The sequence below is a fragment of the Melospiza melodia genome, unplaced genomic scaffold (assembly GCF_035770615.1).
Source record: "Melospiza melodia melodia isolate bMelMel2 unplaced genomic scaffold, bMelMel2.pri scaffold_28, whole genome shotgun sequence".
NCBI classification, from domain to species: Eukaryota; Metazoa; Chordata; class Aves; order Passeriformes; family Passerellidae; genus Melospiza; species Melospiza melodia.
This window is the reverse complement of record NW_026948600.1, coordinates 8,729,251-8,748,004: the sequence shown is the minus strand read 5'-3', so window position 1 is coordinate 8,748,004 and position 18,754 is coordinate 8,729,251. Positions and strand designations below refer to the sequence as shown.

Genomic DNA, 18,754 nt, shown 5'->3' with positions numbered 1-18,754 from the left:
CCGAGCCGCCGCCGCGGGAGAGAGTGAAGCCGCCGCGGGGGAAGCCGTGGGTACAGCAGTGCCTGCAGCGGAGTCAGCCTGCCGGCGAGTAAACAAAGAGCCCAGCGCAGCGGGGGGGTTTCGCCCGCTCCGACACACGCGCCGCGGGACTGGAGCGCTTTTTGCAGCGGGAGCGTTTCTCCCTCCCCCCACAGCCGACAAAAGCTTCAGTTTAAGACCTAACAGCCTAATGGATGCCTCGGTCTAGGACCTAACAGCCTAATGGATGTAACTTTTGTCAACAAAAGGAAAAGATCCCTGTTGAAATTAAGAAACAAGTGATGGTAAACAAGGAAAGTTAAAGGCACTTTTGTTCTTCCTGGCAGAGACTATGAAACAGGAATCAGCGTACTGTATGCATGGGTCAAATTTCGGCCGATTTGGCTCGGCATTGGTTATGCTGTCTTGAAATCACCTGCATTAACATAGACTTTAACATCAGAAGCCCGGATGGTTCAGTCAGTGGAACATCAGACTCTAAAATTATATTTTGAAAAGTTTAAAAATGTTAAGATGTGTTGGATTGATTGTATGAGTGAGATTGTATGAATGTGCTTTTTGGTATGAATGCTGCAGCAGAAACGTGAGAAAGGTTGTTTTGATTTAGTGTTTTGGAGTCAGGCCTGTGGGTGAGTGATAGTGAATGCTATATTTTATGTTTATAGTAAGTTATCTGTTATTAAGTAGTTTAAGTTATTTATTAAGTGCCGTTCTATTAAGGTTAAGTTTGATAAGTTTATTTTCTGTTAAGTTTGATCTTACATTATTTACAAATAAATCTGTTAAAGTCAGTTAAGTTTTGTTATAGTTAAGTTTTATTAGAATTAAGAGATTTTACATGTAAGTTCTGTTGATTTAAAAATCTATTAAGTTTAAGTAAAGATAAGTTTAAGTAATGTTAAGATCTATTAAGTTTAAATATTTTAAGTTTAAGTATTTTAAGTATAAGTGCTATTAAGTTTAAGTGATGTTAGATAGATTTATGCTTTTACGATAGACGTTTATTTTATGGCTTGTGTGCAAAGTGTTGTTGTGAACTTCAGAGAAACCTTGCTAGCTGAAAATACTATTTAATTATTAGAATTGCCTACTCTTATGTTGCAAAGAGTGTAACACAGCTAGCCCATAGAATTTTGAAGCCAGTTAAGTTCTGTTAATTTACAAATAAGTCTGCTAAGTTAAATATTTTAAGTGCTTTAAGTGTATACTATTTTCTCACCACTCCAAGTCAACAAAGGACTGAGAATCGCCCAGCTGATGCCATTTCAGCCAAATGACTAAAGGATTACAGACTGTAAAACTGATTTTGAACTTTTCTGAGAGGCCCGGGGAAGGGGTGGATGTGAAAATCTCAAGGACAAAAAGGATTGTTTTCAGACTTGCCGTTCACCTCCTCTCCAGGTTCGCATGAATGAAAACAGCTAACAGCTTTCTTTTCTTAGTCCAATTACCATCTACCTTGCAATGCCTGATAAGGCTGGACATTGTGGCTCAGCTGGGGGTGCGTTTAACCCTTTGGGATAAAACGCCGTTGCCGGAGGACCAGAGAACTGATTGACATTATTGAATCATTATCATCTTTCCATATAAAAGGACCGGCAAAAGAGAACTGCCTTGAATGTCACAGCCCACATTGTGCTGCTTGGGTTGCACTGTGTTGTGGGGGTTGTGACAGGACTTTTTGGGTGGACCAGTGGTCACTTTTTCATTTATGGTGTAATACCTGTAATTATAGACATAACTGGGAACATAATTGGGAGTGGGCACTACGGAATGAAACAGGACTAAACACTGCCTCAGCTTTAGCTCTTTATGAGTCACATGAGCAGAAAATCTTGGCTTATTATCGGTGGGAGGTACAGTGTATTTTGAAAAGGGTTAAAGCTCAAAGTGCATCATATATTACCTCTGTAAGGTGTAGAAAACTGGTGCCTTTAACACAACATTCCGTTGTAGGGCCTATAAAAGGAGATCCCAATCAGGCATTAGACAACTGCATTAGAAGGTTACAAAGGTGTGGTCTTCGGGTCTCGGGAACAGTAAGGTTAAAAACTGATAAGAAGAAAGTCAAAGTAAAACCAGAAAAATGAGGTTTCCTTTTATTATATTACTTGGTGTAGTGGTAGCTGAAGAATTAAAGGTAAAACATTTTAGTCAATCTAGAGATAATGTATGATTAACACTTGCTAGGCAGATTAATCAGACATCGCTTTGTCTCAGCATTGGAGGAGTTACTAACCCCTTTCGAACATGTTTGGTAGGACTTCCAGTATGGTCTCCTCAAGAATTCTGCAGTTTTATTAATAACCGTGCCTTATGTATGCGCAGTATGGTAAATATTAAATTGCCTAAAGGGTATACTGCCAGTCAGAGTGACGGCTACCGCCAATGCCTGTTAATGCAATCACTTAATACTCCTTTGCATTCTCCACCTGAGGAGTTAGTTCTTTTTGGAAGTGCAAATGCTAGCATGACCAGCACTTCCAACGGTGGGTGGTTCAGCTTTGATTACTCTAATCCTCAAAAGATGAATCAACATAAACAAACATGGGCTACTCTGGATTCAGCTCTAAAGCCAAACATAGTGTCTAAACAACACTACAACCATTGTAAAGGCTCTAGCATCATAACACCTAAGAAATTACCTACGGGTATATTTCTAATTTGCGGAGATAGAGCCTGGAATGGTATACCTGCTCAGCCTCAGGGTGGACCTTGTTATTTAGGCAAGTTATCACTATTCCACCCTAATATATCTGTGCTAATGCAATTAAGCCATAAGATAAGCAGGCAAAAGCGTAGCTTACATAATTTAGACTGTAGTCAAATAGGAGATCTGTGGTTCTGGAGTAAATTTAAGCAAGTGATGGTTTCAGCTTTCCTACCATGGGGTGCTGCCAGCAAAGCATTGACTCTAGCAAAACAAATAGGGTGTTGGGCTAAGGGTGAACTGAATAAAACTTCACAGATATTAGATATGTTAACTTCAGATGTACAAAGTGTTAATCACACTGTTCTACAAAATAGAGCTGCTATAGATTTCTTATTATTAGCACAAGGCCATGGGTGTGAAGAGTTTGAAGGAATGTGTTGCATGAACTTATCTAATCATTCTGTATCTATTCATGCTAAGTTAAAAGAGCTATGGCTAGGTTTTAACAAACTTAAGGAAGAAGAAGGATTGGGTATTGATGAATGGCTGAAAAGTTTCAGATTGGGACCCTGGCTAAGAAACCTTATAACATATGCTATAGGGATATTAGGAGTACTCTCATTGCTTTTACTTATATTACCTTGTTTCTGTAGCTGTATTCAAAAGATGGTTAATAGGATGATAGAGAAAACCTGGCAAACTAAACTCCTTTCTCTCAAAGAAAAAAGCGGGGGAAATGTCGGGAGTTTAGTTCAAGCATGGCTTAAAGAAAAAGGCCATGAAGGCATACAATTGAGAGAAAAGTAAAAGGTAGTTGCAAAGCAGTTCCAAAGCAGTTCCCAGCCTGACTTCTATAAACAATTAAAACAATTAGACTCTTTCAGGCATCATTGTATAAACAATAAAGTTCTCAGGAAGTCTTCTCATAACAAGTGTAACACTCTCTCTGGGAAAAGATGGCACCCTGAGAACAGATGTGGAAGTTTTGGGAACCGTTCGTATCACAGTGAGAACACTGGTTTTGTTTTGTGTAAACAATCAACGGTGTAGTAAAACAAAAGGTGTGGTTAGAGTTTTCTCTGTTAGCCTATCATAAACCTGTATTTCGGAATATGCATGAAGTTCGTTAACACTATTATTTAAGCTGACTGATCGATCAATAAATCGAGTTCGATGCATCACAGGATGGTCGTTCTCCCCTCACTTCAACAGGTGACAGTGACACCTCTCCAATGACACTGGAAAAACCAACAGTCCATCAACTGTCTCCTCCTCCATAAAGGAATGCAAACCAATGAGTTATTTATAGAAAGTGTGTGAGAAAGTTCGCTATAAGAATGTCAAGATCAGAAGGCTTAGAAAATCTTAAAAACCAGGGCAACATCTCCCTGTTTTCCTTTAAAAAAGAAAAAAAAGAAAATGAACAATATGATAAAGAAAACATGAACACTGTTCAGTGTCCACTTGCAGAGGAATCATCAGAGTGATCACTCTCATCATCTGCATCCGAATCATCACTCAATGATTCCCCTGCTTGATGCGTTTCAGGTTGTTCACGATTTCCATCTTGCTCATCAGCTGGATTCTGTCCCTGCGGTTGCAGGTCAGGGTGAACACACTTCAAAGGTACCCAGCGTACCCCAGTATGTGTGGATACACAAGCATACCCGCGCCCTGAAGCGATAAGGTCATAGGGACCTTCCCCCTGTTTGGTGACTAAATTCTGCACCTGTACCTTCACTGAAGGCTGATGTGCCTCGTCCGCAGCCTGCAATGAGAGATGGTGATTCAAAATGACAGGATTATTTGAGTTCTGCGGCGCAGTGAGATGATTGTGCACAAAGCTTTTGCCAACCGACTGTGCGTGGTTTCACCCTGCATTCCCCGTTTTTGTTTTTGAAGAACCTGCTCCAGAGTACCATGAGCGCGTTCTACAATAGCTTGACCAGTTGGAGAATGAGGGATACCAAACTTGTGCGAGACATCCCACAACTGCAGGAACTGCCGCACCTTTTGCAATGCGTAAGCAGGACCATTGTTGGTTTTCACAGCAGAAGGTATGCCCAGAACGGCAAAGGCCTGCCTCCAGTGGGCAAGGATGTCACGGGCCTTCTCCCCAGTGTGAGCCGAAGCCCACATCGCAGAGGAGAACGTGTCCACCGTGACATGCACATACTTGAGCCAGCCAAACTCAGCAATCTGGGTGACATCGGTCTGCCAAAGCTCCAAGGCCCTAAGGTCTCTGGGATTTACCCCTGCCGGCAAAGACGGAGCAAGTGCATGGCAGTCATCACACGACCCAGCAATGTCACGAGCCTTAGTTGGCATCAGCTGAAACTGCTTCTGCAGGGTATGTGCGTTTTGGTGGAAAAACCCATGCAATGCCTCGGCCTGCGCGAGTGTATCAGGCTGAGGCGCTACCCACGCTGGGTTAGCCAACTTGTCAGCCCTTGCGTTACCTTCCACTATAAAGCCTGGCAAATTGGTGTGACTCCTCACATGCAGAACATAGAATGGATGAACCCGGGCCTGAATGGCACACCACAAGGTCTTCAGCAAATGAAACAAGGCAGGATTACTGAACTCCTTCAAAACGGATTGACCCAAACTCTGTGCGGTATTGGCCACATAGGCGGAATCCATGACCAAGTTGAAAGATTCCTGGGAAAATTTCCCAAATGCCATGACAGCAGCCCTCAGTTACAACCAATTGGGCTGACCCATCCTCATGAGCTTCCAGAACCTGCCACTCAGATCCATCCCTCCAGGTAATAATGGCCTTTCCTGTTTTCCCTGAACCGTCAGTGAAGACGGTGGGTCCTTGCACAGGTTCCTGGGTACTTTTGGGTTGCAAAGGGATTTGTGTGAATTTTGCCATATGCAGTAACCTATGACTTGGCAGATGATAAATGATCTGCCCTGAAAAATTTTCCAGAGCACTCTGCAGGGACACACTGTTTGCAAAGCGCCAGTCAAAATCCCCCGTTGCACCGGGAGTATGATCTTTGCGGGATCCACACCCATCAATTGCAAACACCATTGCCGGCATTTGATTATCCAGCGAGCAATCAGCTCAAACAATGCAGTTGCCGTCTTCTGCGGCTGATGGGGCAGGAAAACCCATTCCAACACATGCAAGGAATCGAACAATTTGTCACTCCATTGGCCAATGATGCCTGTGGGATACAAATCTGGAGTGCTGATGAACACAGTGACATCAACAGAGGGATCAATGCGATAAACTTGGCAAGACGAAACAGCTTGCTGAACCACCTGCAACGCCTTACATGCCTCAGGGGTCAGTGCGTGAGGTGACTTTAGATCAGAGTCTCGTTTCAACAGATCATACAGAAGAGATGGCTGTGCATCGGTTAGCCCCAAGTACGGACGTAACCAAGTGATGACGCCTATCAATTTCTGAGCATTATTCAGTGTCTTCACAGAATGCACAAATTGCACCTCCTTGTGATGGATCATCCCTTCCAGAATTTTAATCCCCAAGTACTTCCAAAGTGGTTGTTGTTGAACCTATTCTGGAGCCACCTGCAGTCCATGAGCATGCAAAGCATTGAGGCTGAATCCTCAGCAGCTCATCCTGGGTGGGCATAGCCACCAGAATGTTGTCCATATAATGATACAGACATGCATCAGGAAACTGCTTGCCAACTCCAGACAAGGCAGGAGAATTCTGCATGCCTCAGGCAACGTCCTCCATTGATATCTCTGTGCAGGCTCAGCCTCGATAATCGCTGGCACTGAGAAGGCAAACTTCAGTCTGTCATCGAGATGCAAAGGAATCGTAAAGAAACAATCCTTCAGATCCACAATGAGGACCGGCCAGTCTGCGGGAAGCATGGTAAGCAATGGCATGCCCACCTGCAATGTCCCCATGCTTCGATCACGGCATTAACCTTTCGAAGGTCTTGCAACAGCCTCCACTTCCCAGATTTCTTTTTGATGCAGAAGACAGGAGTGTTCCAGAGACTAGTAGAAGGCTCCAGATGACCCTGTGTAGGAATCCACAAAATCAGAGGATTTTGGGAAAGCTTCAAGATGAAGGCCTCAGACACAGCAGAACTGTGAGCAGAGCTATGCAGCAGCCATGAGATAGGTCAGCAGAAAAATTATTTAAACCGTAGAAAAGCAAGGGCAAATAGAACAATGGTCTGTGTATTAACACTTGTCTAGAATAGCTCTGTAAGCTACAGAAAGTTTATCTAGCAAGATATTAGGAAAATTAAAGCTTAATAATGGAGCTCTGTGCATTGTGTTTTAAGGCTTACAAGCAGGTATTGTATTCAAAATAAGAAAGCATTGTTTTAACCAAAGGTACGTGTACTTATGGTAATTGGCTAGAACTACTGTAAATGTGCTTTTGCTTTGTATGATTGGTCAAGAAAATTATAAAGTATGTTGTAACATTAAGTTCCTGGTCTGCTGCCTGGAATGTGAGCTGCTGGCATCTTCCCATTGTCATAACCATGTAATGAGACTGATGCTGAAAATTAAAGCAGCTCGAGGCACGTTCTACAGCAGCCCTGTCTGGTTCGTGGTTTGTACAAAGTCCCCCTGCTGGCTTCACCCTGGTCCAACTGCTCCTACACCAGGTTCTGAAGGGCGACCAATTTATCTTGAGGGAGGGGCCACTGCTTCTCCCAGACAGATTTGTCCACCAGACACAAATAGGAGGCGTAGGACACTCTGCGCCCTTCATCACAGCAGCCCCCATCAAAAATCCGTCCCGATGCACACCCCCCAGACAGAAGAAGGTCCCTCCCCCAGAGGTTGGGAGGAGTTGAAGTAACATGAGGCCTAACCCAGGCTGTCTGTGCCTCTGGGTTCGCAACCAGCATGGGCCGCAGGCCCAAGTAGCATTGCGCTGTCCCTCTCAGGCCCGTGACAGATGTCCCCACCGGATCCAGGGGCCACTCTGGGGGCCAGGATGAAAGGGAGAGAACCACTATGTCAGCACCGCTGTCGAGAAACCCGCGGAGGTGGATTTCCGATGGCGTCGCACCAGGAACAGACAGGGTACACAGCATCTCAGGATGGTCCTTGGTCAGGACAGCAGTCCAGCAAACTTGAGGCGGCCCAGTGGATCCAAAGCCACCAGCTACTCGCAACCAGTCAGCTGTCCTGCGAACAGAAGACTTAAAAGGCACAAGTTGAGCAAGTTGCGTCCCTTTCGGGATCGTGACGGGAGGGGGTGGGTGGGGAGACCATGGCACAAATCTGCCCTGTGAAATCTGCATCAATGAGCCCCAGGTGCACAATGATGCCCTGAAGGGTGGCACTAGATCTCCCCATCAGGAGAGCACTCATGCCCCCACCCAAGGGATCAAAGGAATCCAGGGGAACCTTGTGTATTTTACAAGATTCTAAGACAACTGTTGCTGTGGTGCAGACATCCACATCTGCTGATCCGTGGGTGCTGGATGCAAGCCAGCAAAGGAGACCTCCATCGGTTCCTGGGTTAAGGAGAGCAGCTTGTGTCTGGGTGCGTCCCTTCTGCGCACTCCGCTTCACATTTCCCGAGCCCAGTAAAGCCTGGCCATTAACATGAACAGTCGCCTTGCAGATATTGGACATGTGATTCAGCCTACCACACTGACCACATAAGAACATGGGAAATCTGAACTTCTGTGCTTTCTTCCTCTGCTTCTTTCCAGCCTGCGCAGTCCCCTGCTGTGGCCGCTCGCCCTGCGGTGCTGCCCAGACTGGCTGCACAGCGGCAGCCACGGCAACCAACTTCCAACCGAGGGGATGAATTCCGCACAGGCCTCCACCATCTGAGAGACAGTAGAAAAATCAGGCATAGCCACTATGACCCTCCTACAAGCATCATTCCAATTACACCTCACATGGTTAGCAATCACAATCCTCCTTGCCACAGGATCAGGCACCTGCCTCTCCACAGATGCAGTCAGCCTTGCTGCAAATACCATGAAAGACTCATGAAATCAACCCCCTGGACAATAGTCACAAGCGGTTGCCTCAGAGCAGCCATTTTCAGGGTCTGAATAATCGCTGCCATGCCCAATGTGTGGCACTGGTCAAGCACAAGGGGATCGAAGCCCTGAGCAACGTGCCCCTGAGCATTTTCATAAAGCCCAGTGCCCAGCAGCATGTAAGTGACATCCACATGCCTGGGGTCCTGCAGCGCCAGCGCAGCATTCTGCACCACCGCTTGGGCCGCCAAACGAGCCCACTTGGTCTCAAAAACATCAAACTGCACTAAGTCAAAAAGCGAATGTGCTACACGACAGAGGTCATGAGGTGTCAGCACATCCATAACGACCCTCCAGAGAGTCTGCATAACCTCAGCAGTCCCCAAACCATGCTGAGCAACCACATCATGGACTTCCCTCTCCAGCTTATGCAAAAGCGGTTCATGGGTGTTATGAGTAACACCCCTGAGCATAGGGAAAGCCTGGGGACCTTCCGACAAAGCCACAGCACCTGCTCTGTCCCAGTCCTTGAGCCCCACAGGGACAGGAGGAGATGATTGACTGGAAGCCAACTCAACACCACTCGCCCCTGCACCCCTTACAGCCAGAGAAGCCCCCTCCATGACCCTGCAGATGCCATGAGGAGGCAGGCTCAGACATCTCATCGAACTTGGTTTTGGCTGCTTGCCAGAAACGTTCGGGGTTCCTCGGACGCACGGTCGCCTGGCACGAGGAAAGTGTTCACAAATTTGGTAAGGAAGCGCCACGGCCCCGGGCACCCACCGGTCTCCCGCCGGCTGTGTCGGCATTCAGACTAAAGGTAAATACCTCAGCGCCCTGTTGTGCCACAGCCCTGGCAGGGGGCGCCTTGGCGGGCACAGGTGCCAGCACGGCCTGCAAACCCAGTGTGGACTGGGACGATGTGATGGTGGTCACAAGGGTTTTCGGGATGAGAGAGAGACAAGAATGTTGACTCCATGATCAGAAGGTTTGATTTATTATTTTATTATATATATACTACATTATAACTGTACTAAAAAGTAATAGAAAGGAAAAGGTTTCTCAGAAGGCTAAGCTAAAAATAGAATCGAAAAGAATGAATAACAAAGATCTGTGTCTCGTCAGAGAGCAAGAGCAGCTCTGCCGTGAGTGGTCAGTAAATCCAAACATCCACATGAGACCAATCAGGGATCCACCTGTTGCATTGCACAGTGGCAGAAAACCATCCTTTACACTTTGTTGCTGAAAGGTCTCAGCTTCATCAGGAAAAATCCTAATGAAAGTATTTTAATGAAAAGATGTCTGCAACAGGATGAGACCGGCGCGGGGCCCTGTCCTCAACATGGAGGAGGGGAGGGGTGCTGAGAGAGGTGCAGCCCGTGGAGCCACATCAGTGCGGGGCAGCACAAGGGAGCCTGGCACAGCCAAAACCAGCCCGGAGGAACTATCGCCATCCCCCGTGTTGGACCCGTACCTCAGCACACCCTCCCAGGGTGGGGAGAGAGCTCCACATTGCACAGAAACTCAAACTTCCCCTCTTCCATGTCCAAGACAGAAGGGCTCCGCTGGGAACTCCGAGGGCTACAAGAACCAGAACCCTGCCAAAGATCCTCACCCTTTTTCCACTGCACCAGCAGCGATCCCGCATCTACGGTGCAATCATCAAAGAGGGCCTCCATGAGGCGGACCCACACAATGGACCACTCCTCCTTGGAGAACGGCTTTGCAGAGTCCGAAAAGAGCCCTTGCTCTCGGGCCCAAAGAAACAATCGCTCAAAATCATTCCAGGAAATAGAAACCTGTTTCCACTCCAGGACCCTCCCTCCAGAGATCCAAAATGAGAGAATCCTCCTTGAAACACACAGCGGTTGCCATTACCCCAAGAACAGCAGGCAAAGCACCAAAGAGGGGTGACAATAAAACCTCACCGGCAATCCGGACTCTGTCTCAGCCTAGGCTGCAGTACACTTTGGCAGTCACCTGATGTCACTAGAGGACAGAAAAGAACAGAAGCGCACATGGCTGTTATCAAGGTGAAGGAAAAATGTGAAGTTTATATTCTGACTCCAACATTTATAGTTTTCCAAAAGCGACAGCGGATTGGAGGGTGACAGTGCCACCTCTCCAATGATACTGGTCAAACCAACAGCCCTTCAACTCTCTCCTCCTCCATAAAAGGAATGCGAAAAAAATGAATTATTTAAAGAAATTGTGTGAGAAAGTTCACTACAAGAATGTCAACATCAGAAGGCTTAAAAAATGTTAAAAAAACAGGATGACACAAGTTGGGCTAAACTTGACCTCTGGTGACTGCTTCTCTGGTGACTGCACCTGCACCACTGGGGCTCACTTGTTTCCTTCCTATGGAGACCATTGTGACACTGCGGAGCATTGTGGAACCAATGGGCCATGGAGACACTTAGGGACTTGTGGAACCAAGAGGAACATTGTGACTCCGCAGGGTACCATGGATCCCAGGGGCAACTGTGACACTCTGGGGCCTTGTGGAACCAAGAACATCTTTCTATTCTCTTCGAACCAAGAACATGTGGCCCAGTTGGGCCTCATAGTCCCAAGGGGCCAGTGTGAAGCAGCGGGGCTTTGTAGAACCAAGAGGCCATTGCTGCATTTCAGAGCCTCGTGGAGCCAAAGGGCCATTGTGATCCTGCAGGGCACCATGGATCCATGGAGACCATTGTGGCATTGCAAGACCCCGTGGAATCATTGAGACCATTGTGACCCTGCAGGGTCTCATGGAAGGAAGGGGCCATTGTGACACTATGGGAAGTTGTGGAACCAAGGGAATCATTGTTGCACTACTGGACCCCAATGGAACCAAGGGGCCATTGGACACAGCGAGGCTTCATGGAAACCAAAGTCCATTATGGCACTGTGGGGCCTTGTGCTTGTGGAACCATGGAGACCATTAGGATCCTTAAGGACTTGTGTAACCAAGGAGCTATTATGACACCTCAGGGTATCATGGAAGCAAGAGAATCCTTGCGGCACTGCAAGGCCTCATGGAAGCAAGGAGCCATTGTGACACCGCAGGGCCCTGTGGAACCAAGTGAACATGAATCGGTGTGGCTGCCTTGGTCTCCCAGGGGTCACCTGATAGGTCTGGCTGACCTCAGAATGTGGAAGGCCACTCCCATCTGCCCCGGAAACACTGAGGCTCTGTACTTTCTTTCTTATGGAAAAGAACTGTCCATCTTTTCCAGGCATCCATGGCCAAAATTAGTATTCCACCTCCAAATTTCTGTGTATCCAAGGATTGCTGCAAGACAAAAGCTGCCAGGACAGACAGGTCTGGCTGGTCTTTGACTCCTGAGGGGCAGCACTCACCTGTTTTCCAAACACTGGAAAGGGCTCTGTGCTTTTCTTTTTATGAAAAACCCCCCATCCCTCTTCTCCAGGCACAAATGTTTTAAATTAGGACTCCACATTCATCATTTCAAATATCCAAGGATTGCTCCAAGAAAACCTGCCAGGACAGACAGGTCAGTCTTGCCTTGGCCTCTGGTGATTGCTGTTCATCAGCTCCTGAAACATGAGGGCTCCGCGATTTCCTTCCTATGGAGACCAATGTGACATTTGGGGGCCTTGTGAAATGAAGGGGCCATTGTGACACTGCAGAGCACCATGGATCCAAGGGACCATTGTTACACTGTGAAACCCGGGATATCTTTGTGGCTCTGTTAGGCCAAATGGTCCCAAGGGACCAGAGCAAAGCAGCAGTGTGGGAGTTAGCCCAGCTGTAACTCAGTCAGACAGATTTTACCTCGGAAATAGCGGGCTCGAGTTTCAAGCCCTGGGAATCATTTGTTTAACTTAAGGTGAGTTAGAGAGTTCTCCCATAAGCCTTTAGTGTATTATGCTAAGTTGTCCAAGTTCTCCTCCCCTACTGGTTACTTGTGTCCCCTATATGATTATTGTTCTAGAGTGTTCTACCCTCGAGTGTATATATTGTTGCTTCACCTTTATCTCATGTCTTTGAATGCCACCCCTTGCACTGCGCATGACTTCTCCATGTTAGTTGTTTTTCACCCTGTTACTAAAGTTGTTTTTGGGCAACTCTATTGATCCTGCTTGTAGGATCATCGGAGGCTAGGACGGTTGGGACGGATGGAGACCAGAGATTTCTGAAGCCAGGTCTTGGAAGTTGTGGTTTATTGCAAAGGGTGTGGGTGCAGGGACCTTGTTTGGAGCTGCCAGCCACAGCTCAGAGGAGGCCCAAAAGAGGAGATCGAAAGAGACACCCAAAATGGATGCCCAAAAGAGGAGGGGAGTTCCCATTATTATACCATAAATATTCCTCTGTGCTGTATATTCTAATTTTCACTAACCAATATAGTACAAGATAAAAATCTTATAGCATTTACATACAGCCTATAAAGATCATTACATTACCATACTGTGCTACATTTTAAACCCTAAAAACTACTCTTTGGACTCCTTCTGCTGAGCTAGTAGGGTCTGCTCTGACCCTTGGACCTGTCTGCAAGCAGAGGGTATTGTTTCATCAAAGGAAGATTACTTTCAGCTGGCCATACCATTGTTTTCCAGTTGTTCAGTAACTAAGGCTTGGTGTCTCAAAGCTTGCTTTCATTTCAATCTCACTTATAGTTTCCATATTCTCAAAATCTTTTGCCAGGCAATCATATTTATAAGGCTTTCCTGTTTCATCTTCCCCAGCATCTGCTTCTTTTCGTTTTCACCACCCTTGCCCTGAAGCTGGGGAATCAGAAAGGTTTGTCACACCCACCCTCATTACGACCTTTGCCGCCTGAAGAGGGACCATGACATTTAGTCACGTCAGAGTGGTTGGCTGATGGATAGACCAGTGCTCCCCGGGATTTTGGATTGTGTCAGGCTGGCAGATTCATCACTCTTTTGAGGGATCTCAGCCAGGATCCCCAGGGACAACGACAGTTTCACCTGTGTAGAATTGCAGGTGGGTTTAGGGAAACGCAGGACAATTATTGCCTATTTTGCCACTGTGTTTTTACAATATGCACCCATGTCCCATTATTGATTTGGGGTGTTCCAGTGGCTGTTCCACCTAAGGTGGAGAAAGAGAAAAATGGGCAGCCAAATCTCCAAAGTAGAAAGGTGCATATATGGATGCTCTAAGTTAATTCTCACTGATCATGACTATGTATCTTCAAAGAACAAATAAAAATCAATTGTGAAGTGGATCATTAAAAATTTTCCAGATGCCCCTGAGCCTGACTGTCCTCCCTCCATCTTGGCTCCTCCACTTCCTGCTACCACAACCTTCTCTTCCACCCTGAATGAACCTCCAGACTCCACCCCCAGAACTGCAGGTCATGCCCCCACTTTCAATCATTCAACCTTCAGCCTGGGCCATGCCTCCAGAATGCCAGCCCAGGGGTATGCCATCCTTAATCAAGACCATTCCTCCCCAACACCTGACAAAATGGCAGTGCCCTTTGCCTCACCCTCCGGCAACATTATAACCACATGGTCACAGATACTAAGCCCAACTGTCACACTATTACTAATCCAAATGTTTCTCCTCCAAGTTATTCTTCCTCCCGAGAAGACAGTTTGGATTCCCCAGAGCCACCTCACCCGTCAACCCCAGAAGATCCCTAGGAAACGATCTGGAAAGAATCAGTTGAGGAAGGAGACTGGCAAATAGTCTCGAAACTCCTCGTTGCCCCGGTATGTTATGAAAGAAGGGGGCAGAATCCCAGGTATCAGCCATTGGTTAATGTGGAAATCAAGGATCTGTGCAGGGCAGCTAAAGACCATAGGAAGGACTTACCTTGTTTTAATGGACTAATGAGGGCCATGTTTACAGCACATGTCTCAACCTCATATTATTTAAAATATATTATGACCATGTTGTTGTCAACTACAGAATACAACCTTTGGGAAAGGGGATGGAAGTGTTTACTGAATCAATTAATAGCAGACTATGTTAATAATGAGGCAAGGGTGGAATTGACAAACAATCATCCAGCTGGAGAAGGACAACACAGCCTACCAGATGATCAAGCAGCAGGTGTCCTGAGAGAAGTATTGGATGATATCAAAGAGATGGCTTTGAAAGCTTTAATCCAGGTATCAGATGGTAGCACCCCCAATTGGGACTACCCTGGGTGGCTGCAGCTAAAGCTTTAGGACAATTAGACCATCTTGGGTGCCTGTTAAGTAAGCAAACCAATGCTACCTCCCGCACATTGAGTGGCCTGCTCTCAGACATAGAGACCATCAGACATGCCACCGTGCAGAACAGCAATAGAGTTTTTACTCTGGGCATATGGGCATGGCTGTGTAGACTCTGAGGGCATGTGTTGCATGAACCTCTCCATCCACAGCGAGTCAATCCACAAGAGCATTCATGTACTGAAGGAAGGGTTGAAGAAACTTCAAGTGGAAAACAAAGATTAGTTCAATAAACTCTTCCAGTCCTGAGGACTAAAGGGTTGGATGATGTCTACCTAAAAGAAGATTGCTAATTCTCTTTGTGGTTGTTGTTGTGTTGTTAATTGTCCCATGTTTGTTTGGATGCTTTTAGAAAGTCTTAAAAAATTCTTTCAGTTCCATCTTTGTTGTACAAGAGAAAAGGGGAAAGATACCCAACACAGGATCGTCATGGACTCCTTGGATGAGAGAACTGGAGGCCAGGATGGCACAAAAACCTCTCAGAGACTCAGTATTGGAAGCAAAATCCATAAAAGTACCTAAAAGTATCCTTAAATCCATAAAGTACCATAAAAAACTTGAGTATCTCAAAGTGTTAATTAGCCCTACTGAGTGTCAGTGCAAAGCTCTCAAGGGACTCATTAAAGCACATAATTGGGGCCATGATTGCACAAACCTCTCACAGAGTCAGTATCAAAAGGGAAATACCAAGTACCTTAAAATAACTGAAGTACCTCTAAGTATTAATGCGTCCCACTGAGTGTTGTTACTGACAAAGCCTCTCCAGGGACTAAGTACAGCAGATAATTGGAGGCCAGGATGGCAGACACAACTCAGAGACTCCAACGCAAAAGCCAAACCCAAAGTCCTTTCAAAAACCTGCAGTCCCTACAGGGAGCGTTCAGGAGCCCCCAGGGCCATTGCTGAGCAAGGCTCCCCAGGGACTCCTTCCAGCAGATCCTTGAGGCCACCGGGATGTGGGCTAGGGGGGCCTGCTGAGGGGAAGAAAAGGGGCTGACAGTGCCCAGCCTGGCTGGGGCTGTTCCAGGAGGCCCCAGTGCCTCAGGACAAGGTGTCTCCTCACAGCCCTTGGTGGCACAGACCCTGCTGTGCCCCAGGGCACCAAGACTTGCCTTCTCTTTGTCCCCACCTGCCATCACTGCCTGCAGTTCTCTGCTCTGCTTGGGGCCTGGGGACACTTTCTCAGTTGTGTCCTTCAGTGGGACCCATTAAAAGTCCAAGAAATTTTGGAGTTGGATTCTGACTTGGAGTTCTGGAGAAGTTTCTTCAGCTCCCTCTCAGGGACTGATGTTCAGGACCTGAGCACAAAGCTCCAGAGGCTCATTAATGTCCTGGTGCTGTGTCTGTGCTGCTGAGCTGGGCTGGGCTCCTGGCACAGAGGCAGCTCCTGGTAACCAAGAAGAGCTTCAAAAGCACATTTCTCTTGATGAGCAGCTCTTCTGCCAGCCCAGCAGGGCTGGGGCACTGCCTGCAGCCATCCCGGGCAAAGCACAGAGGCACAGAGAGCTTCAATCAGTCAGGGCTGGGTAGGCGCTGAGAAGTGCCTGGGGCAGAATCTCTGCCAGCCCTTGGCACAGGAACCTCTGGCTGCAGGACAATGCAGCTGCAGCTCCTGGAGCCATCTCCTAAAGCTGGAACATCCTAATGCCTAAAGACCCTGTGAGTACATTATTTGATTGTCTCTTGTGCAGAGCAGCCAGGGGTGCCCAGGGCTGTCCTGCAGAGCAGGGTCCTGCAGCCCAGGGCGCTGTGCTGGGGCAGGGACTCTGCTGCCTGCCAGGGACAGCTCTCAGCCAGCCCTGGCAGCTGCTCCCAGCACTGGGTGACAAGATCTGGGTGGGAGGAGACAGCTGGTCAGGCTTGGAAGTGTTCTCCTTGTGTGTGGAGGTTGCTGCATTGTTCAGGACTGCTCCCATCCCGGCATTTAACTGCAGAACATTTCCAAGTAGATAATAAAGGGAGCACAGCAAGGCAGGGGCTGCATAAAAGGGAAAAATTTATTAATCTACTGCTTTGGATTGCTGGGATGGAAAAAAGCACGTAGATATTTATCTCTCAGTTCATGTTTAGAAAAAATAAATAATTTGATCTCAGCTCTGAATAAAGCAAGCAGTGACAGAAATCAGCACAGGACCCCTCACAGGCAGTGTCAATATCACTTCTCCAGCCTCCTCAGGGTTGCACTGATGTTACCATCAGAGCCTGCAGAGCCAGAGCTGCCCCTGGGCAGGGAGGGGTCTGCAGGGCAGAGCTGAGACACCAGGGCTGGGCTGGGCTTTGGCAGCACTGGCAGGGCCCAGCCCTTGGCACAGGGAAGAAGCTGCTGGCAGGGACAGCTCCAGGCAGAAGAGCCCTGAGCAGGCAGAGGGGGGAAAGTTCCCCCAGGCTGTGCTGGGATAGTTAAAGTCCTCTCCAAACCCAAATACTCCATGGTTACTTTTCTTACAGATCCCCATGCCAAGACACAGAAAATGTCTAACAGCAGCTCCATCAGCCACTTCCTCCTGCTGGCATTGGCAGACACACGGCAGCTGCAGCTCCTGCACTTCTGCCTCTTGCTGGGCATCTCCCTGGCTGCCCTCCTGGGTAACGGCCTCATCATCAGTGCCGTAGCCTGCGGCCACCACCTGCACACGCCCATGTTCTTCTTCCTGCTCAACCTGGCCCTCACTGACCTGGGCTCCATCTGCACCACTGTCCCCAAAGCCATGCACAATTCCCTCTGGGACACCAGGGACATCTCCTACACAGGATGTGCTGCTCAGATCTTTTTCTTTATGTTCTTCATTGGATCAGAGCTTTCCCTTCTGACCATCATGTGCTACAACTGCTACGTGTCCATCTGCAAACCCCTGCACTACGGGACCCTCCTGGGCAGCAGAGCTTGTGCCCACATGGCAGCAGCTGCCTGGGCCAGTGCCTTCCTCTATTCACTGATACACACAGCCAATACATTTTCCCTGCCCCTGTGCCATGGCAATGCCCTGAGCCAGTTCTTCTGTGAAATCCCGCAGATCCTCAAGCTCTCCTGCTCCAAATCCTACCTCAGGGAATTTTGGCTCATTGTTTTTTCCATTTCTTTACTATTTGGTTGTTTTGTGTTCATTGTTGCTACCTATGTGCAGATCTTCAGGGCTGTGCTGAGGATCCCCTCTGAGCAGGGACGGCACAAAGCCTTTTCCACCTGCCTCCCTCACCTGGCTGTGGTCTCCCTGTTTCTCAGCACTGGGTTTTTTGCCTACCTGAAGCCCCCCTCCATGTCCTCCCCATCCCTGGATCTGGCCCTGTCAGTTCTGTACTCGGTGGTGCCTCCACTCCTGAACCCCCTCATCTACAGCCTGAGGAACCAGGAGCTCAAGGCTGCTGTGAGGAGACTGCTGACTGGATGGTTTTGGAAATATTAAAGAGCTGGCCTATTTCTGCCAATCATTTGTAATAAAAGTAATTTTTTATACTTTTTGTTCATTTGGTTGTGGGTTTTTTCTTTTATTTACTTTTTTAATCTTGTCCACAAAGAAAGGTCACTTTTTATGCCATTTCCCATTTTGTTTCTCTCTACCATCCCTATGGTCACAGACTGTGTCAATGAGGGACTATGCCCTTGCTTCCTTTAAACGAACTAAAGGATGTCCCAGCAAATGTTTCTGCAGAGATGGCCTTTTGTTGCCTTCTCTGGAGCTGCAGCAGCAATGTCTGTGTGCAGAGCTGGGGGCTGATCAGAGCTTCCCCAGCAGCTGTATGCAGCAGCACCAGCACTTCGTGTTGCCAGTGCTGCTGCCGTGGCCCTGCCCCGCTGCCCTGCTGGCTCTGGTGTTGCTGCAGAGCCTGAGTGCTCTCGGTGCCGGGCACAGCTCTGGGGGTGGCAGTGCCGGGGCTGCAGCAGGGACAGGCCATGGGCACTGCTGGGGCAGCGCTGACG

The 18,754-nt window shown here is 47.7% G+C and overlaps 1 protein-coding gene across 1 annotated transcript; it reads left to right on the top strand.

The window, feature by feature from the left end:
- Positions 1 to 17,687: 17,687 nt before the first annotated feature.
- On the top strand, positions 17,688 to 18,149 carry LOC134433955 (olfactory receptor 14J1-like; the record flags this gene model as incomplete). The annotated part of the gene is made up of 1 exon (XM_063182638.1): positions 17,688 to 18,149. A coding segment is annotated over one exon (462 nt), but the record flags the coding sequence as incomplete, so codon positions are not given.
- Positions 18,150 to 18,754: the final 605 nt, after the last annotated feature.